Source organism: Chelonia mydas, chromosome 3, assembly GCF_015237465.2.
Source record: "Chelonia mydas isolate rCheMyd1 chromosome 3, rCheMyd1.pri.v2, whole genome shotgun sequence".
NCBI lineage: Eukaryota > Metazoa > Chordata > Testudines > Cheloniidae > Chelonia > Chelonia mydas.
This window is the reverse complement of record NC_057851.1, coordinates 61,676,693-61,698,586: the sequence shown is the minus strand read 5'-3', so window position 1 is coordinate 61,698,586 and position 21,894 is coordinate 61,676,693. Positions and strand designations below refer to the sequence as shown.

The following is a 21,894-nucleotide window of genomic DNA, read 5'->3' as shown; positions in this document are numbered from 1 at the left end:
AGGACAAAGCATCGGATCTTTGGCAGACCCACTGAATCCTGCAGTACTCCATAGGGTCCCATGAACCATGCTGTGAGAAACAACGTTTTTTTAACTGGCTGCATCATGTATATAGCTTTTTTAAAAAAGCTGCTGATCTAGAACGTTGGCAAACCTGTGTTCAAATAATTTATTAAACGCCTGTTTGAATATTCTAAAGTTTTTCTCTTTGGAAAATACTTATAGAAGAAGTAAGCACCACGGATGCAAATAATGCTGCAGCATACCACATTTAGCATGGAAGAGGAACATAACAAATCTTCCAAGTTTTGACACATCAAAATTGGGGAGTTAGTGCTTTTAAAATTCATACTACACAGTTAATCAGTAGTCATGTTCCTGATTATCTTCCACTTGAGGCTCCAGAAATGGTTTAATTAAACCCTGAGTCGTACCACCCAGTGGGTGTTTCAGGAGCAGTGAAGAAGATTAAAATTATGAATATATAATTTACTTTAAGAATCTGTTATACGTCACTGTCGTGTAGGAGCCTGGATAAAATAGGCAATATAGGAAGAAGAATGATTGGCTAAGATTAAAACTGTATAATCCAGTGTAACAACAAAGGTATGTTACATTTGCTAATTGTTGCAACAGTGCAAAAAGTTTTGGCCCTTTTTGGGAGGCTTGACTTTTTGTCTTAAAGTCTCTCAAAGTACCTAAGCCTTATCAGGAGTCCACGACAACTGTTTCATTGTGTTCTTTACTTTATTTCATTCTTGGACCTTTTAAAGTACATTATTACAATTGTTATGTGTAAAAGGGCAATAGAAATTCTATGAAATAGGAATACTGTAGTCAGTTATGGGTCACATAACTCTTTAATTTTGGTACAATAAATAAAAGCTGTTTGAATTTTTTCCCCCCACTTTTTCCAGTTGTTTAACTAAGGATAAGCATCCTGTCTACATGACTGTTTACAAGCTATACTACCAGTGTAATAACATTGTTATTTTGGAGACCATGTTTGTACTGGTTTCAGAGTAGCAGCCGTGTTAGTCTGTATACGCAAAAAGAAAAGGAGGACTTGTGGCACCTTAGAGACTAACAAATTTATTTGAGCATAAGCTTTTGTGAGCTACAGCTCACTTCATCGGATGCATTCAGTGGAAAATACAGTGGGGAGATTTATCTACATAGAGAACATGAAACAATGGGTGTTACCATACACACTGTAAGGAGAGTGATCAGGTAAGGTGAGCTATTACCAGCAGGAGAGCGGGGGTGGGGGGAGAGCGGAACCTTTTGTAGTCATTATCAAGGTGGGCCATTTCCAGCAGTTGACAAGAACGTCTGAGGAACAGTTGGGGGGAGGGGAATAAACAGGGGGAAGTAGTTTTACTTGTGTAATGACCCATCCACTCCCAATCTTTATTCAAGCCTAAGTTAGTTGTATCCAGTTTGCAAATTAATTCCAATTCAGCAGTCTCTCGTTGGAGTCTGTTTTTGAAGTTTTTTTGTTGAAGAATTGCCACTTTTAGGTCTGTAATTGAGTGACCAAAGAGATTGAATTGTTCTCCGACTGGTTTTTGAATGTTATAATTCTTGACGTCTGATTTGTGTCCATTTATTCTTTTACATAGAGACTGTCCAGTTTGGCCAATGTACATGGCAGAGGAGCATTGCTGGCACATGATGGCATATATCACATTGGTAGATGTGCAGGTGAACGAGCCTGTGATAGTGTGGCTGACGTGATTAGACCCTATGATGGTGTCCCCTGAATAGATAGTTGGCAACGGGCTTTGTTGCAAGGATAGGTTCCTGGGTTAGTGGTTCTGTTGTGTGGTGTGTGGTTGCTGGTGAGTATCTGCTTCAGGTTGGGGGGCTGTCTGTAAGCAAGGACTGGCCTATCTTCCAAGATCTGTGAGAGTAATTGCTCATCCTTCAGGATAGGTTGTAGATCCTTGATGATGCATTGGGGAGGTTTTAGTTGGGGGCTGAAGGTGATGGCTAGTGGCGTTCTGTTATTTTCTTTGTTGGGCTAGTCCTGTAGTAGGTAACTTCTGGGTACTCTTCTGGCTCTGTCAGTCTGTTTCTTCACTTCAGCAGGTGGGTATTGTAGTTGTAAGAACGCTTGATAGAGATCTTGTAGGTGTTTGTCTCTGTCTGAGGGGTTGGAGCAAATGCGGTTGTATCGTAGAGCTTGGCTGTAGACAATGGATCGTGTGGTGTGGTCTGGGTGAAAGCTAGAGGCATGTAGGTAGGCATAGCGGTCAGTAGGTTTCAGGTGTAGGGTGATGTTTATGTGACCATCGCTTATTAGCGCCGTAGTGTCCAGGAAGTGGATCTCTTGTGTGGACTGATCCAGGCTGAGGTTGATGGTGGGATGGAAATTGTTGAAATCATGGTGGAATTCCTCAAGGGCTTCTTTTCCATGGGTCCAGATGATGATGATGTCATCCATGTAGCGCAAGTAGAGTAGGGGCATTAGGGGACGAGAACTGAGGAAGCGTTGTTCTAAGTCAGCCATAAAAATGTTGGCATACTGTGGGGCCATGCAGGTACCCATAGCACTGCCGCTGATTTGAAGGTATACATTGTCCCCAAATGTGAAGTAGTTATGGGTGAGGACAAAGTTCAGCCACCAGGTTTGCCGTGACATTATCAGGGATACTGTTCCTGAGGGCTTGTAGTCCATCTTTGTGTGGAATGTTGGTGTAGAGGGCTTCTGCATCCATAGTGGCCAGGATGGTGTTATCAGGAAGATCACCGATGGATTGTAGTTTCCTCAGGAAGGCAGTGGTGTCTCAAAGATAGCTGGGAGTGCTGGTAGCGTAGGGCCTGAGGAGGGAGTCTACATAGCCAGACAATCCTGCTGTTAGGGTGCCAATGCCTGAGATGATGGGGCGTCCAGGATTTCCAGGTTTATGGATCTTGGGTAGCAGATTGAATACCCCAGGTCGGGGTTCCAGGGGTGTATCTGTGCGGATTTGTTCTTGTGCTTTTTCAGGGAGTTTCTTGAGCAAATGGTGTAGCTTCTTTTGGTAACCCTCAGTGGGATCAGAGGGTAATGGCTTGTAGATGGTGGTGGTGGAGAGCTGCCGAGCAGCCTGTTGTTCATATTCCGACCTATTCATGATTACGACAGCACCTCCTTTGTCAGCAACAGCGTACTTAGCTGTTTTCCAGTCATGCTACTGTTTTAACAGAATTAAGAGTAGTTTTATTAAGACACCAAAGGTTACCATTTGGTTCAGTGTGCTCGTTATAGTACCATTTCAGTAGATCACACAGATCTTGTTCAATGCTACCCTGAATATCTGCATAGCTTGCATGTGCTTACTCAGTGTGGCTCTCTGTCTCTCACTAGTGGTGGTTTGGCCACAAATAGAGGTTTGAATCTGCTAATGGCTTTAAGCTCACAGACTTAGATGTTTTAGCTTAGGCAGTTGAGACACATAGTTTTCGATCTAGAAAGCTCAGCAGGGTAGATAAAAATCAGTGATTTCTTTAAAAAAAATAATTAAAATTAAAAATGGATTTTTTAAAACCAGATTTTTTAAAAACTTTTTAAAATTACGTTTCTTTAAAAAAATAAATGTGTTGAAAATGAAATGTGAATTAAATACAAAATGTTAAGTTCCAAATTTATTATAGTCTCTCAAAAATTTTAAATAAAAAAATAAATATGCTGAATCCATGAGTCTCCATCAAAAACTTTGAGTTTAAAGGCTGCTTTTCTGTATAAAGAGAGAATCGGGGGGAAATGTCTAACTTGTGAGGTCAGCCGTTATAATTATGGTACAGTGGGATCAGCCTAAGTAACGTAGTAGACAGTCTCTTGAAAATGAGACATAGATGAGTAGAAACCTAAGCTCTATTCACTTTCACTTAAATAAATTTGGAATTTTCCCCAGGCTGATCTGAAATAATCAGTTTAACTAACTGACTTCAGTTAATATCTGTTTAGTAAATTATTTAGTTGTAAATGTGAAACATGTTTTGCTGGGAGAAGTTTATGTATCCAAAACATTTATGATGGTTTTGTTAAACAAACAAAATTTATTTTTATTAAAATTCCAGTTACCATTAGAATGCTGCTGGACACAAATCATGAGCAAAAAGTTAATTATCTAGTAAACAAGTGACATCACCATTTTCTAAGCTACTAAAATGTACAGTTAATAAGAATCTGAAAATATTAAGCTATATAATTACTTAAATAAATGTATATAGTTACATTATACCATCCTAGGTAGCAAAAAGATGTACCAAATCTAGTGTAAAGGCTCTATTTAGTTGTAAATAAACATGTTTTAAAGGTGTTATCAACCAATGAGAAAGCACCTTTCTTTAGAAAATAACTGAAGAACAAATGGAAAAGTTGACTAATATCACCTCTTTAAATTGAGGTTTTCTCCTTGGTGATTTATATCACTTTGATTTAAATCAGTCAACTCTGAATCTGAGATTCAGTCTCCATTGCTGTGACTCACCCATGGACATGTTTTGGCTCCAGTCAAGAACCTTTTCTTACAATTATTCTTTTACCATCTCCATTTACTTAGATCTTACATGTAAGGAGTGCTAAATCCACCACACGCTAGTTCAAAAGTCCATATCTGGTTTAATGAACATGTAAGTGTCAAGACTATATGAGAAGAAAAGCTTAATATTAATCTTGATACATCTACCTCGCCAGTACTGTAGTTTAGTTTGACTTGTCATGCTCATGCATACACGCTTGATGCAATATACATAATCATAACTGCTGCTAACAACCCAGTCTATAAATAAGTTTTCATATTGTCTGAGTGATTTAAAAATATTAACTTTGTTATTTCTAAAGACTTCTCAAATATAAAAATTTTCTGCATAGGGAAGCTCTTCTCAAAAAGGCAAAAATGAAGGCTAAAAAGAAGCCACGAAGACGATCAGACAGCTCTGGAGGATATAATCTTTCGGATATTATTCAGAGTCCACCCTCCACAGGTTAGTGGCAAATGAACTTTCGGGCATCACAAAGTCTAGCATCAACTTTAATATGAAATACTATACTCTGCTATCTGTTCATCTTTAGAAGAATTTCTTACTTAACACAACTGTTTTTGTAAATATTCAGTATGGATTATAATGGTTTATTTATTGAATTATAGAATTAAGTGATACTGTTTTTTCTTCCCTTTTTAAAGGGATATTTAACTTTGGCCCCAAACTTAATTTTTAGGAAAACAAGCCTTTTATAAAACTAAGACTAAAGGACATTTTTTCCATGGTTTTTTGTTGTTGTTGTTGTTTTGTAACTTAAATATTCCCCTGTAATGTTGGCAGCCCAAACATTGAATCACTACTTGAAACCCTGAAAGAAAATGACTGGAATCTGATTAGCCTGTTGTTCATTGTCCAGTTGGTGAGAAATAGAAAAAGTAAATGCATGCATTCCTTTTTCTAGCAAATAGTTTGTGTGAATCAGATTAGAGAAAGGAAGAGAAGGGGGAGCTATTTTATTCTGCACCATGATGCTTGAAAATTGATGGTTACCTGCAACTGTATAGGATTATGTAATGAACTACCCTTTTTAGTTTTATATTTATAGTTTTATAATTGTCTAATGTTCAAAATATGATGCCACCTTCCAGGTCTATATATTGTCTTATATAAGCATTGTATAACAATCCTGCTTTTCATGTTATAGTTCTATGTTATATTCTTATCCAATACATTTTAGGTTTAATAAAATTGGATAAGGCTAACTCTGTGGAGTCACTTCCAGAATTGCTGACATCTGATTCTGAAGGTAGTTATGCAGGAGTGAGTAGTCCCAGAGACTTACAATCCCCTGACTTCACAACAGGATTTCAAGCAGATAAAACTGAGGTATTTTGGTTCCTAAAAGTCTTTTTTTTTTTTTTATTTTCTTACCTTAATATTTTATTGCCTTTCTTTGTGTAATTTAAAAAAATGCAAACCTTGATTTTTTTGTGCCTTTAGAAAGACAGTTTAGTCACATTCTCATCCTGAAATATTAAAATAAACAAACAAAAATCCTCTGTGGTTTTAATAGGTAGTGCTGATATTTTGTTTATGTATGGTATCAGGAGTTTTTAAACACCATGTTTCATTTTATACCCCTTTTGTTTTTTGAAATTTTCAACTCTCTGATGTCTTAGACTTATATTGTTTAAAATCCCTACCTCATTTTTATCTGAAAGAATAAAGGAACCTCTGATTTAGCAAAATAAAGCTAATTTTCTTAGCCTGATGTATTTGGTAAAAAAATTACTTGCGAGGATAATTTTAAGAGGGTAATTAAAGAGAGGATTTATAAAGAGAAATGAAGTTCACAAGAATTGAGACTAATTCAAATCTGTGTGCATGTTAGTCTCCAGTATCAAAATTGTTATTTTAGATCTGTAACAAATCTCTAGGAGTAGTAGTATACTAGTTTATCTAGTAATGTATTTGAACATAGTTCTAAGGTCATTCTTGTTTTTTGATGGATGCTGTCAATTAAAAATAATATAAATAATGCAGATTGAGCTGGGATTAATTAAAATACATCTGATGCTTCTGATATTTCATGTAGAGCCTCTTCATGTATACTTTAATATTCGTGACTTATGTCACTTCTAACATCACCCTTTTCTAAATGGGGAAAAAACCCTGTTTCAATAGAATTCTTTTATGTTTCAGATGAAAGACAAAATGTATGTTCAGAGTATAAAAGCCCCACATTCTAATAAAGAGATGAAATTATGTGAGGGATCATCAGCTCTGAAACAGTCTGTTCCACAGTCCATTCCCAGTGTTAAAAACAACTCTGCAAGCTCTCCAAGTTGGGTTGCTACCTCTTTCAGGTACAATAAAATTTATTGTAAATAATTAGCTGACAAGTACTGTGCTTTCCATTTGGTAAAAGATAGTGAACATTAGTAGTTTAATATTCTTGCTTCTTTTCAAAGTGAAAAGTTAACTGTGTTTAAATGGATCATATGATACCAGCAACACTTGACATGTTGGCTAAGGATGCTGGCTTTCTTTTTGCAAATTGATATGCTTGCTTTCTCTTGAATAATAAAGAACCATTAGATACATCTTAAAAGGGACACTGTCTCAAAGGGTTTTAAAATTTTAAAGTAGCTCTTTCTGTTAATTGGATTCTTTACTCCTCCATCCTTCAATTAAAAAATAGTACTACAGTATTGTGAGGTAACCATTCATTTTACAGTAGTGTTACTGCAGCAATTGGGGTTGTCACTGTAGTGTACCCTTTTTTTGAGGGGATGTTTGACAAACAATTTTGAACATTATTGCGTTTATAGGCAGTTTAAGGTCAAATTTGTTAGCTTCAGCCTCCTACATTAATAAAAATAGATTCCTAATGTAGTTCTTCTAGTATTTTATCTACATGGATCTCACTGTAGGTGTGTGTGCCCTGTGTACATGAGCTTGGATTCTTTTGTTCAGCAGCATCTGTTGGGTCTCTGCCTGTGCCCCCCATCTCCCACTTCCGAGGAGGGCAGAAGGGGAAAAGCAGCTTCAGACACCACTTGTTTCCTTACCACACATGGCAGTGAGATTGTGTGGTATCTGACTGCTTCCCTGTAGCTTTCTTAGAATAGGTTTAGTGGTTTTTTTCATTCCCAAAGATGGGACTTTTTGTTTTGAAGTCTCACCTTGGCACCAATGTGGTGGTCTGTTGGCTTAAGTTAGGTCTCCAGGTTTTAAAATCTACCCTGCCTGTGAGGCAGCTATGCCTTTAAATGATGGACATACTAAATGCCTTTTTTGTCTAAGGGAAGGTCATAAATGTTTAATCTGTAGATATTTTTCTTGTGCAAAATGCCTGTGATGCCTGACTGAATTTATTTTTTATGGAGAACTCTGAGGAGTGATTCTGACTGAGGTCCTGCCTCGAAAGCAGTTGTTCTGAAGTCAATTTCAAATTAGTGCTCCAGTTACATGAGATGCTATCTCAGGAGCTAAGGGTTCTTCTGGCACCAGGAGATCTTGTGTTTCAGTGAAGCGTTCTGGTCCTTCACTGCAGTCCTCCTTCAGGTCAGTCAGTGACTTCTGCTGCCCAGGGTAAGAAGGTGTAGAGAACTTCAGCTGATGCTTGGCAACAATCATTGTCCCTAATACTGGCCAAGAAGAGGCCATTCTTCTGACTTGTCCAAATCTGCTCCCGGTAAGCCTGACAAGCACTGGAAATCTTCAGTGACTTGACTTGCAGTCCTCTGCACAGTCCGGTCTCAATAACTGAAGCTCCTATCTCAATACCAATGACATTTGGTATCGTCTGACTTAAAATCTTAAGTACTATGTTGTAGTAAAAATATTTCATCTGCTGATGGATAGTACTGGTTTGCATAGTACCATCTTCATCAATACCTTATTCCTGCACATTCAGCTGAACGTGAGCTTCCAGGGCTAGGATGTGGCCAATAGGCCTAATGCATTTCTTGAATGCATAAACAGGGAATGTTTTATGTAGGAGTAGGGAGGTTATTTTACATCTATATTTGGCACTGGTGGGACTGCTACAAGAATACCATATCCAGTTCTGGGGTCCACAATTCAAGAAGGATGTTAAGTTGGAGAGGGTTCAGAGAAGAGCCACGGGAATGATTAATTATAGTGATACAAGGAGCTCAGTCTGCTTAGCTTAACAAAGATAAGGTTAAAGGATAACTTGATCGGTCTGAAAGTACATGGCAAGAAATATTTGATGATGGGCTCTTCAGTTTAGCAGACAAAGGTATAACAAGATCCAGTGGCTGGAAGTTGAAGCTAGATAAATTCATAGAATCATAGAATATCAGGGTTGGAAGGGACCTCAGGAGATCATCTAGTCCAACCCCCTGCTCAAAGCAGGACCGATCCCCGACTAAATCATCCCAGCCAGGGCTTTGTCAAGCCTGACCTTAAAAACTTCTAGGGAAGGAGATTCCACCACCTCCCTAGGTAACGCATTCCAGTGTTTCACCACCCTCCTAGTGAAAAAGTTTTCCTAATATCCAACCTAAATCTCCCCCACTGCAACTTGAGACCATTACTCCTTGTTCTGTCATCTGCTACCACTGAGAACTGGAAATAAGGCATATGTTTTTAACCGTGAGGGTAGTTAGCTATTTGAACAAATTTACCAAGAGCTGTTGTGGACTCTCAATCACTAGCAACTTCTAAATCAGGATTGGATATTTTATCTAAAAGATAAAAGGTTAGCCCAAATGGGAATTTAATTCAGGGAATGACTATGGCCTGGGTTATGCAGGGCAGACTAGAAGATGATCACAATGGTCCCTTCTGGTCTTAGAATCTGTGAATATCTGCTATACATGAACTGTGCCCTTTGTCAAAGGTATAGATTTTCCTAAAATTGAAGGTGACAGGAAAAAAATAAATACCCTGCAGGTACTTCAGAGCCTGCTAGTGAACACACACTCAGTCTTTGAGTGTGCGTGTGCCTCATTCATTATCCATAATTATAAATTATTAAGGTATAACTAACAAAGCTCAATCTTACCATGTAGCAGTTCTTCATTTTTATACTTCAGTATCATAATTCAGTATGTGTATTATCATACACACATAGGAAGTGTAGGGTTGTAGGTTTAAAAGTGCCATGACCTCAGTGTCATATTTTATCTTCTTTAAACATGGGTTTTCAGAGACTTTTTCACTCAAAGTCCAACCTTATGTTTGTGAATCATTAGATAAAGCTTCATTAGTAATTTTCCCTATGTTGTGTTTTGAGGGGTGTCTTAATTTTAGGCCTTAATAATCATTGTTTCCCAACAACATGCTCACTAGAACTGCTTACATTAGCAATGTACATGTGGGACATAAAAGATAAATAATTTAACATGTGTAAGGATTTTACATTAAATAAAAGATGGCGTTGGCCTATCACTATCAAAATACTGAAAGCTTCATTCCTAACCATATACAAATACAAGATCAGATTTCAGATCCACAATTCCGAGGCAAGCATGGTCTCTTGCTGCAGGATTGCAATGAGATGCACTGCTTCATGTCTCTGTGTGGCAGCATTGTCTGATGGAAGCATAATGCTGAAGACAGCCTACTTCCTCATTCAATGGCATAGACAGTATCCCTGTAATATTTTTTTTGTTCTTAAGTTAGTTGATATATACTCCCAACTGTAGCTGTATCTCAACATAGTTTTTCTCTGGGAATTACCTTGGGTTTTAAAAATTATTAAATTTTGTACATAAACTCTAAATGAGAAACTGAAAGAATTCTACCAAGTGATACTACATATCTTCAAGTCACTTAAAAATATCAAGCTTAAATCACTTTTTTAATTTTTTACCTTTTAAGGGCAGAGTCACTGAGACACCGAAGCAGCCTACACAAGCTATTAATCTGGATTAAGCTGCCTTGCATTGCCAGAGGAGCACAAAGCAGCAAATTAAGGGTCACACTGACTTGCAGTTGGTTTGGAGTCTTGTATTAGACTATGCTGTCTGAAGGGAGGACAAGGAGAACTCTGTCCAAGGGTCCCGGTGTTTCTCTGTGATTTTAAATGCCTCCTGCATGCTCCTGCCTCATTTCCCCCGACAGTGATGTCAAAGCACAGTGGAACCAAGACAGCAGTGCCGTGGGGAGCCTTTCAAGCAGTAATGCCCTAGGTTATCCTGTGGCTTTGGAACTTTTAAGGAGCTGTGACAATTGGGCCAAGTAATCCTACCAATGAAAACTCTTCACCCAGGTGTCCAATTTCTTTCATACCACCAATTCATTAAAACAGCTAGCATTGTTACATACAAATCAGCTGTAAAGGGATGCTGGTGGCTGAATTAGCCCATCACAGTGGCCTCACTTAAGAGTTACTTAAGAGTTGTAGTCTATATAATTGTGGCAGTTAAATTAGCTATGGTATGAAAGTTGAATTTGTTCAAATGTAGCATATAACAAGGTTTCAGTTTTAACTATAAGGAAAGTTTGAAGTGTCTGCGTTGTTTTGCTAAGATCATTTGGAGAAACATGATATTAAATTTCTCAAATGACCTTGTATTAAATTAATTTTCTCTTATAAATTTAAGGATTTACTTGTAAATTCTTAGAAAATTCACACTGTACTCAGAGTAAGTGCTGTAATTTGGGAAGGGGGAGGGATAACAAATATTTTCCATACAAAACAATAAGGTTTAATCGCTTCTTTAAGTGCAAAGTGGAATTCTGCCTTAACTGTGGAGTTGTGACCAGTGTCTCCATAATATTTAAGTTACTAGCCAACTACTGAACAAGTTTCCTAGTTTTAAATATCTTATTTACAATGGCTTTTAAAAAGTAAATCACACTTTGCCTCTTGTTTCACATTGTAATGAATCTTGGAAGTATTTTTGTGTATTCTGTATATACACATATATAAAAAGTTTTGTTTTGTCAGAAACATTCTATTTGAGGTTTGCCATAATTGAGGAAATAGACATACGATGGTACCCGGATGTATAATTTAAGTATGACGTAGAAGATTTCAGTGAAGTTTGGAAACTGTGGAATGTAAGTAAAAATGAATGCCTTGAAAGGTAATTTTTTATTTTTCATTCAGCCCTGCCAGCCCTTCTGCTGTGGATCTAAGAACCATCATGGAACTTGAAGAAAATATGCAGAAGTGTGGAACTATGCCAAAGACAAATGCAGGGTTGGTAAAAAACCAATATCTATAAAAAAGGAGAGATGTTGAAGAATAGGCCATTATGGATTTACTTAGCGGTTCAGATGGTTTGAGATTTAAAAGAAGAAGAAAAAAAATCTTGTCCTTTTTTGTGTTTGCACAGCTTTGTTTATTCATTTTGTTATGGCATTTCTGTGCATGCATTTAAAATGAACATCTCTGTCTGCAAAGGCCTGATTTATCTAGTTAGTGCAGAACCTTTTGTTGGACTCTGGAGACATAAATGGAAAGATTAATAAAATAACAGATCATATGTGGGATCAGTGGCGTAGCTGGCCAACCTTTCTGCTCTCTGTCTGTCCCCACTCAAAAATAATCTAAATTTCCATCTGGTTGCTCTCCAGGTACCATTTGTTTCACACCACCTCCTCCAGCCTCCCCAGTTGCATGGTATTTTCCCAAAGAGTACCACTGGTGTGGATGGGGGAGAAGATTTCAGTGCAGACTGGACATTTTGCAGGATTTTTTTTCCCACATACTAGCCTGAATGACACCCATCTGTGGATTTTAGGGAACTAACACAAGATAGAATGAAATAAGAAGACCATTTTGGAAACAAAACTCATGGTAAAGCAAGACGTCAGACCAGAAACACTCAGCAAAACTGCACCTACAAAACCAAAAATGTAGTGTTTTTTTGAAAAGTCATCGGCCAAATGTGGCAGTGCTCCATGATTCTGCCTTCGTCAGAGAAAGGGGAACATCCTGGGCAGCCTCCACCATCTCGCTATGAGGATCAATGTGACAGTGTAATGTCTGGAGGAAGTTCTCATTCCTTGTATGCCCAAGCAAGCAACTGACTTCCCTTCCACCCTAAAAACACAAAAACCACCCAACATATAGACTTGTAGTGTTTCAAGTGGCCTCTACATATTCCACTTTGTGCTATGCTATTGGCACTTTTGGTGCCAAGATGTAGAATCTTGTGAAGAGCAGTGTCCCTTGGGGATGCATCCCACTTTCCCATCGTGGAGGACTCTGAAAGTACAAAAAGGGAGAGAGTCCCAATTACCCTTCAGTTTCTTAACGGCTGAAGAGTCTAGGATTGCAGTGTCCTCACTGGAGATATATAGATACATAAAATAACCCTGAAATGGCAGAGGCAAAAAAAAAAAATATATTTGCCTCTGCCATTTCAGGATTATTTTTTTGGTTAAATTATGAGTCAGCTGTCCTCTTTTCTTTTTAAAAAAAAAAAGGTGCCTGGTATCTGGACCCACACCAAGTGAGAGAGCTGCCTCCGACATCTCTGCTGATGAGGGGAGGCTCCATAGGCCCAGTTGACTAAGTTTGGCATTAAGTCCAGCATTGACTTAAGAGAACTGCTCACTTAAGTGGCTTTTTAATCTGCCTTGAAGCAATGTCCAAGTCCCTAGATGACTCAGCTCAGTGATTTTCTAGCGTACTCAATGAGAAACAGAAGTCCCTGAATTAGTCTGGTTCAGCCTAATTTGGTGCTGAAGATTTTGCAGTTTACTCTAAACCACATGCTAGAAGTATTCTGGTGCCAGCATTGGCAGTGCTAGGTCCTCAGATCTATCCATGTCAAAAGTCCGGTGCTGATAATCCAGCACCTTTGAGTACTAGTGAACTACTAGTTTTGAAGTTTTGCCTAATACCAAGAGCACTAATGTCCTTAGTTTCACCAATTACTTTGGTGAACGGTTAGTTGAAGTGGCTCTCTACCCAGCTCTAGTGAAAATAGGATCCCCTAATCCATCTGAGTTAATGTAGCTTGTTGTCAACGGTACTAGATATTTGGCAGTCTGTTTCGCTGTCACCTGTCAATGCTGGATCATTGGATCTGCATGCTTCTCCTATTTATGCATGATCAACCGCACATTGACAGGAGCCTCTCAATTTCCAGAGCAGCTTGTGTGTGTTTGGAGATTGTGGAGAGTGGACGCAACTCCTGACACCTTTGCAATGGAAGTCTCCGTTCCAGTCATACTGGGCTTCCTGGTGCTGCATCTTTGGCCCTTCAGCCTCAAACCTATTCTGCTATAGTGCTAGAAAGACCTCTGTGGGCTTTCATCCTTTCTTGAACTTGGTCATCTGTACTAGATACCTCAAAAGGGTTCTCATATTTTTTTTTTGTAAACTTACCTGAATGTGCACTCAGGTAGTCACAATGGCCAAAGGAAAAATACTTAACGTGAAAGTTTCAGATTTTCAACTGAGGATATATCCCAGCGAGTTTTCTTAATTCAGTGAACACCTGTTGTCTCCAATTCTGCCTCAGGGTCAAACAAAACCCACTGTCATTGACCATACTCCTCTTTCTTACTGGAATCTGGAATTCTTCTGCCTTCCCTCTGATTCCATTGGTTGAGGAGGTCTGTCTTGGGGTCAGTCACAATGGATCCAAAAAGTTGTCAGTTGCCTTAATTGGTCTTGGCTCTTTCATCTTTGGACATCTTAGGTCTGATGTTTTTTAGTACCACAAATCCTGTTTTCCATTCTCCTTGTTCTTTGTCTTAGAGTTGGGGTGAAAGTATCCATTTGAGCCTGAATCTTCTCAGGTTGACAGCCTGACTTCTGGATTACTGAGTTGCTTTATGGGGAGGTTTATTCTGAAGTCTAGTAGATCCTGTTGAAAAACCAAGCAGACAAAAACCTGCTGCAATAAATATCGACGTTTCCCCATCGCAGTAGCTGAAGAGAATGAATCTGAGATGCTCTTCTCTTACTTTTGATATATTACACTTCAAACATTTGAAGAACTGTTTTGAGTTCTACCAGACTGAATTGGTTGTAATGTCAGCAACTACTGTCACATGCATGGGGGAATGGTACAGTCCTCTAGTTTTATGGAAGACTTACTCCATGTACTAGTAATGCTACCTGGAAGTTGTGATATCTGAGACACAGCAAATTTGACTTCCCTTTTCAGCAATTCTGCAGTGGATGGATTTATTTGAGCTGTCCTTGGGTTATTCCCTCTGGTGCATGACTCTCCTTTGCCATGAGATTGAAATCTTTCGTTCACAAAACTCTTAGCATCTTTGCTCTGATTCACATTTGTATGTCATCTATGCCATGTAAAAGGGCATTCCTCATAGCTTTAAATATGGACAGGCTGTTGGTGAGATGCAGTCCAGGAGGCTGAGTCTGCATAAGTGCAGTTGGAAAAAGTGGTCCTATGCATATCTTCACCACAATTTCCAGTTTAAAAAATGTCATCCCTGGTTTAATCTTTCAGGCCCCTAGTCTGACTGTAGCCTGACAAGTATCTTTCTCATGCCTTTTATGATTTGGTAGGTGTTTGGTCACCTGAGAAATCAAGGTGTACTTAACTAAATGAGTGGTAAAGCATCAGATGGATTGTGATTGTTTTCATCATCTTTTTCCAAAGATGCTACTTGGGCATCTATATGTGCTTTAAGCAATCTGTCTCTGTCTCAATCTCAATTCAGGAGAGGAAATTTCAGTCACTAACACTCTTGACCTGTTATTTAGAGCATGTACATTGGCAAAACCGGACACTCTCTATGCAAAAGAATAAATGGACACAAATCTGACATCAGGAATCATAACATTCAAAAACCGGTAGGAGAACACTTCAACCTCTCTGGCCACTAAGTAACAGACTTAAAGGTGGCAATTTTGCAACAGAAAAGCTTCAAAAACAGACTCCAATGAGAAATTGCTGAGCTTGAATTAATATGCAAAGTAGATACCATTAACTTGGGTTTGAGTAGAGACTGGGAGTGACTGGGTCATTACACATATTGAATCTATTTCCCCATGTCAGGTATCCTCACACCTTCTTGTCAACTGTCTAAATGGACCATCTTGATTATCACTACAAAAGTTTTTTTTTCTCCTGCTGATAATAGCTCCTCTTAATTAGCCTCTTACTCCACCTTTTTATGTTCTGTGTGTGTGTGTGTGTGTGTGTATATATGTATGTAATTTTCTTACTATATGTTCTATTCTATGCATCCAATGAAGTGGGCTGTAGCCCACGAAAGCTTATGGTCAAATAAATTTGTTAGTCTCTAAGGTGCCGCAAGTACTCCTGTTCTTTTTGATGATCATTTTGTTAGTTCTGCAAACAGCGTTCACCTACACTGTCAGCCCACCTTCCATAGAATTGTACTGCTTTCGAGTCTTCCTCAAGTGGGACTATACAGAGGCTGCTCGAGGGAGGGAGAGAAATTACTACCAGCAGCTGTTGCTCTTAGTATTGCCACTGCATATTGACACTTGTTACCTCCCTTCCCCTCTTCTTTGGAGTCTTGGGAAAGAATTTCCTGAACTAGGGAAGGAACTGAAGGATGTCTGGGCCAGTCCTTACTTTTTATGCTCTAGGGATCCTTGAAAGGGGCAGGGAGGGAAGAGAGAGTACCCTCAAAGGGCACTGCTCTTCAGCAGATTCTGCAACTTGACGCTAGAGGCACCAGTGCTTCAAGTGTGAATATGTAGATGATACACTCGAATAACGGGTGCTGGTAGATAACCTGTCTTTTGAGGTTAGTATTTTAAATTATCGGTTGTTTTCTCTTTTCCAATTGTCATTTTAATTCATAGTAAACCTGCTTCTCATGGAATCAAGCTTTCTCAGAAGCAAAGAAAAATGATTGCCATGGCGGCTAAGGATAACGGCTCAGTTACAAACAGCCTGGAAACTACTTCCATTACAGCCACGCCACCCACACCTACGAAGGTTACAAAACCAGGGAGCGCATGGTATGTCATCTTAGTTAACTCAGTTTATTTATCTTTTTGTGTTGATGGTTCCTTTGGGGCAGTATTTTTTTTTTTTTTTTAAGATGACACAACTTCTATTTAGTTACAAGAAAACAGTGGTGTTTCTACTTTTGTACATTTAGCTTAAAAATTTTAAACAGGAATTGTGGTTGGTGGTGGTGATTGTGGCTCAACGTTCTGTGACAAAGTTCCTGCTCTACCTTGGTGGGGCTTGCGCTTACTGGCGGATTTGCTCGCCTTGGAGCTTCATGCCAGCCCTCAGCTTGGCCGTTTTTCTGAACCCACAGTCCAGGTCGACTCCTGTGTCTGAACAGGAGTTGGGAGGATTTGGGGGGAACCCGGGCCCGCCCTCTACTCCGGGTTCCAGCCCAGGGCCCTGTGGAATGCAGTCTAGAGCGCCTCCTGGAACAGCTGTGCGACAGCTACAACTTCCTGGGCTACTTCCCCATGGCCTCCTCCCAACACCTTATTTATCCTCACCATAGGACCTTCCTCCTGGTGTCTGATAATGCTTGTACACCTCAGTCCTCCAGCAGTCCGCGTTCTCACTCTCAGCTCCTAGTGCCTCTTGCTTCCAGCTCCTCACACGCACACCACAAACTGAAGTGAGCTCCTTTTTAAAACCGAGGTGCCCTGATTAGCCTGCCTTAATTGATTCTAGCAGCTTGTTGATTGGCTGCAGGTGTTCTAATCAGCCTGTCTTAATTGTCTCCAGAAGGTTCCTGATTGTTCTGGAACCTTCTCTGTTACCTTACCCATGGAAAAGGGACCTACTTAGTCTGGGGCTAATATATCTGACTTCTATTACTCTCCTATAGCCATCTGGCCTGACCCTGTCACAGTTCATATACCCGAAAGGCCACAACCAAGCTGGGTCCTGTTGTACATATTGTGAGTATGGTCAACAGTATCAAAGATATGATAGATATAAGAATGGCCATACTGGGTCAGACCAAAGGTCCATCTAGCTCAGTTCTTGTCTTCTGACAGTGTCCAATGCCCAGTGCCCCAGAGGGAATGAACAGAACAGGTAATCATCAAGTGGGATGGGTTTTACCTAGGGAGGTGGTGGAATCTCCATCCTGAGAGGTTTTTAAGGTCCGGCTTGACAAAGCCCTGGCTGGGATGATTTAGTTAGTGTTGGTCCTGCTTTGAGCAGGGGATTGGACTAGATGACCTCCTGAGGTTTCTTCCAACCCTAATATTCTGTGATTCTATGATTCTAAGAAGTGATCCATCCATGAACTTATCTAGTTTTTGTTTTTGAACCCTGTTATAGTCTTGGCCTTCACGACATCCTCTGGCAAGGAGCTCCTCTGGTTGACTGTTGCCTATTCATTTCATTTGGTGACCCCCTAGTTCTTGTGTTATGAGAAGGAGTAAATAACACTTCCTTACTTATTTTATCTACACCAGTTATGATTTTATAGATCTCTGTCATATCCCCCCTTAGTCATCTCTTTTCCAAGGAGCACTATAGCAGTATAGCAATTTAATATCACAGTCATTAGTTACTTGAAAAAAGGTTGTAATTATAGTACAGTAACTCCTCACTTAAAGTCGTCCTGGTTAACATTGTTTCCTTATTAAGTTGCTGATTAATTAGGGAACATGCTCGTTTAAAGTTGCACAATACTTCCTTATAACATCGTCATTTGGCAACCGCCTGCTTTGTCCACTACTTGCAGGAAGAGCAGCCCGTTGCAGCTAGCTGATGGGGGCTTGGAACCAGGGTGGACCGGCAGCCCCCCATTAGCTCCCCACTCACCTAAGTTCCCTGTGCGGCAGCTGCCCAGCAGGCTATCGATTGCCTGCAGTTCAGCTGTCCCTCCCGCCACTGCCGTGTGCTGCTCCTGCCCTCTGCCTTGGAGCTGCTCCCCGAGCCTACTGCTTGCTGTGCAGGGTGGGGGGAGAGGGCAAGAGGGGGGTAATGTCAGGGTGTTCCCCTCTCTCCTGCTCTTGCACCCGCTTACCCCATCTTCCGTAGAGCAGGGGACACACAAGACAGGGCTCAGGACGGGGGGAGCTTCCTGGCAGCTGCCGTCTCAGCTTGCTGATCTACTTAGAGTGGGGTCAGCGTACTTAAAGGAGCAATGCGGATCTCTCTCTCACACACATGGTGTGTGTCTCTGTCTGCCATGCCGTCTCCCCTCCCTCCATTCATGCTGCCTTGTAGAGTGTGAGGCTACATTAACGAGTTAACCCTTGAGGGTTCAGTCAATTAGTAGTTCATCACTTAGCCGTAAGGCATTCCTTGGGAAATATCCCACCCTCTGACTTCACCACCTCAACCAGGCTTCACAATCATCGTCACTGTGTACCACTATTAAATTGTTTGTTTAAAACTTATACTGTGTGTGTGTGTGTGTATGTGTATATATATATATAAAGTCTTTTGTCTGGTGAAAAAAATTTCCCTGGGACCTAAACCGCCCCCTCCCATTTACATTAATTCTAATGGGAAAATTGGATTTGTTTAACATCTTTTCACTTAAGTTGCATTTTTCAGGAACATAACTACAACGTTAAGCGAGGAGTTACTGTATAACCTATGCACAGTATTTTAACTAATGTCAATTGAATGGAAAGTCTGAAGAATTTGTGGTGTTCCATTATTAATAATCATTCTGGACAAAAAATACTTGACACGTTACATTTCTTAAAATTAATTTGAAAATCTTATCACAAAAAATTACCGTTTATTTGCATTTTATCGAATAATTCTGGATTCAGAGTAAGTGCTGTAATTTTGGGGCAGATGCAGTTTATCTTTCGTACATAACAAAGTTTGAGTTCTTGCTTCAAGTGCAAAGCAGAACTCAGTCTGAACCCTGGAGTTGTGACTGATGCTTCCATAATGGAAGAAACAGTGTTTCCAAACTGCAGGATTTGGGGTTTATTGAACTTTGTATAATGGTTTGACGGATACGTGGGGTTAACAATTTGGATATAAGAATCCTTAAAATGACTATTTAAGCATGTTGCAGTGAATACAGTACTTACGTTAGTGAGCTTTAGCTCTGCTTTAAGATGGTACATCATGTACATTATGTCAAGCTGAGAGGTTTTTTTTTTCAAAACTTACTTTCCTCAGTGGTCCAACAAAGGATGAATTAAGCTTCGTAGGGTGTTTGAAGGCATCTGTTCATCCAACTTTTCCCAGAAATTGGTTTTAGTGGCTGAAGTTTAATTTATTGGCTAGCAGGAGCTGACTTTTAGTCAATTCTTTTGGTTAATTGGTGTCTTTTATATTAAATGTGTAAGCACCAGAGATTGTTGGGCACATTTTTACTAAATCAGTCTTTTGAAATATTTTATATAGTGTGTGATGCAGGCCCAGGTATCTTAAGTGAAAAGGCCAGTGCATCTTCTACTGAAGGATAACTTTCTGGTTTAATTTTCATGTGGCCACATATGCCTATAAATGTTCATCTACAATATTCCTCTGTCTGTGCCTACTTAGATGGAAAATCTTAATAAACCAAGAGTTAAAGCAGAGAATCAGTGAGAAATCTATAAATATTTCAAATAGCCTAGCTGTTGGAAAGGGAAATTAACTTTGTTAGATGAAGTTTAAACTTCAACAGGCAAACTGTATATTACTATTGGTTGCTTGTGCTAGTTCTTTAAAAAAAAAAAAAAAAGTTGTATTAACAATTATCATCCACGTCATCTTTTTTTCTGTAAAAGTTTAGAACAGTAAGCTTGGGTGCATCACTTACCCATATGGAATATGGATCTTTTGATCCAAAATGTAGAGTACATCTGATGACAAACTCTGCTTTCCATGCATGCAGTATATTGAGAGCTTATAGAGCTTTTGTGTTCCAATGAAAGGAGATACTTGTCTTGGAAATTCAACAGCTTTACTGGCAAGAACATTTTCCAGAAGGGTGTGGGACCTTCTGGCACTTTCTTTGGTTGATTAAAAGACACCATATAACTTTTACCGTTCTTTTTTTTTATGCCAAAAGAAACTTCCAGTTTCACAGATTGGGGGATTGAAGCTAAAATCAAGTGCTTTGAAGACTGGTAGAGAATAATAAACTTTGTCAGGAGTACTTTTATTTTGAAACACTCCCATGTCCCACAAGAAATTAAACAAAATATTAGCCTTATTTGGATTTTATATATAATGTGTGGTTCAGATACATATGTTACGTGTGTGCGTGTGATGTATATATTATTTGGATGTTTTATATATATATATAGTTCAGATACATATGTGTATATGGTTCAGATACCTAGAGTCTATCTGGAATGGAGGCTTACAACAATTAACTCGATATTTTAGTTGCAAAAATATGTTTTGTGCATCATAATATAGTTTAATACTTTTGAAGTCCATACTGGTGCTCCATCTGTCAAAAGTGCCTTCAATAACACACCAGAATGTCAATAGCTCTTCTATAAAGAAACTTCACACTTGTTTGTGTACAGCCAAAATTCCAGGAATAAGATTTTTTTAAGTTTCTTCAATACAATTAAAACATCTTTTCTCTTAAAGACAGTCTGGTCAAATTAAATTAGTGTGTTACAAATTAGGTGGAAAGTGCAGTGCACAAAGCAAGATGAGTTTAGTGAAGATACTGCATTTAAGCCATTAGTTGTTGGGTAGGCTGTAACACTTTCATAAGCTTCATTTTGTTTTTACTGAAAATGACAAAAAATAGTAATGCCGGTTCGCTGCTGTGCCCCGTTGCCATTGGATGTAGCTGTGGCAAGGAGGCGACATGGAGCTAGTTAGTTAGGTTTTCTAATTCTCTAGCGGGTTTTGCACTGGTCCCAGAAGAGGCTCCTGTAACCTCTGCCAGCTAATAATGGACCACAAGGGACTGTCTGGGGATAGCCAGCATGTTCTAGTCATATCTCCCTAACTCTCATATGCCAAGACTGCAGTGGGAGTGGAGTAGGTGCACGCTGACTCTTCACATGCTACGTCAGGGGAATTCCAAGCTGGTGACTTGCTTTGCTCCCTTTGCACTGCTTGAATCACGCAAAGGAAGAAGAGTGCATTAGAGCATTTGTGAGTAATAGCTTAAATCACTTGTAGAGAAAAACTGAATTTGGCTGAATTTTGGCTGAATCCTGAGGTTAAGCGTACATCAGGTTGATGAAGTAGTATTAAACTGTTCAGTTCCTGATGTGTTTGAGATTTCCCTGAACAGTGCTTGCTGTTTGGTTTTCTAGATGTTTAATTTTTCTTGCTTTGGTCATGATACAGGTTTATATTTCACCCAACATTGCCTTGGTGTAGATAGTATTCTGCATTAAAGAAATAATCTTTTTAAAAAGTAAAAAAAAAAAAAAAATCTGGCTTTTTTTTTTTTTAAATGAAATTCACATGCTTAACACGACTACCATGAGTAGTCCCATTTAAAATGAATGGGACTACTCATGATAGTAGAGTTAAGCATGTGTTTAAGTGCATGCAGGATTGATGCCTGAGATCCTGACAGGAGGGAATCATACAGTAAAGTTGTGATAACTCTCTT

At 39.2% G+C, this 21,894-nt stretch overlaps 1 protein-coding gene across 5 annotated transcripts in view; it reads left to right on the top strand.

The window, feature by feature from the left end:
- The window catches only part of IBTK (inhibitor of Bruton tyrosine kinase), a 103,278-nt gene that overhangs the window by 56,369 nt on the left and 25,015 nt on the right, over window positions 1–21,894 (top strand). For 4 of the 5 annotated variants that reach the window (XR_006289466.1, XM_037894376.2, XM_043542565.1 and 1 more), the window contains exons 21-25: window positions 4,862–4,974; window positions 5,711–5,859; window positions 6,676–6,839; window positions 11,561–11,653; window positions 16,220–16,378. Coding sequence is in view for 4 of the 5 variants with exons in the window: in XM_037894376.2 (XP_037750304.1) it covers window positions 4,862–4,974; window positions 5,711–5,859; window positions 6,676–6,839; window positions 11,561–11,653; window positions 16,220–16,378 (678 nt within the window). In the remaining variant the exon portion in view is untranslated. Of the gene's footprint in view, window positions 1–4,861; window positions 4,975–5,710; window positions 5,860–6,675; window positions 6,840–10,326; window positions 10,698–11,560; window positions 11,654–16,219; window positions 16,379–21,894 lie in introns of those variants that run through there. The other variant, XM_037894378.2, reaches the window with a different exon arrangement.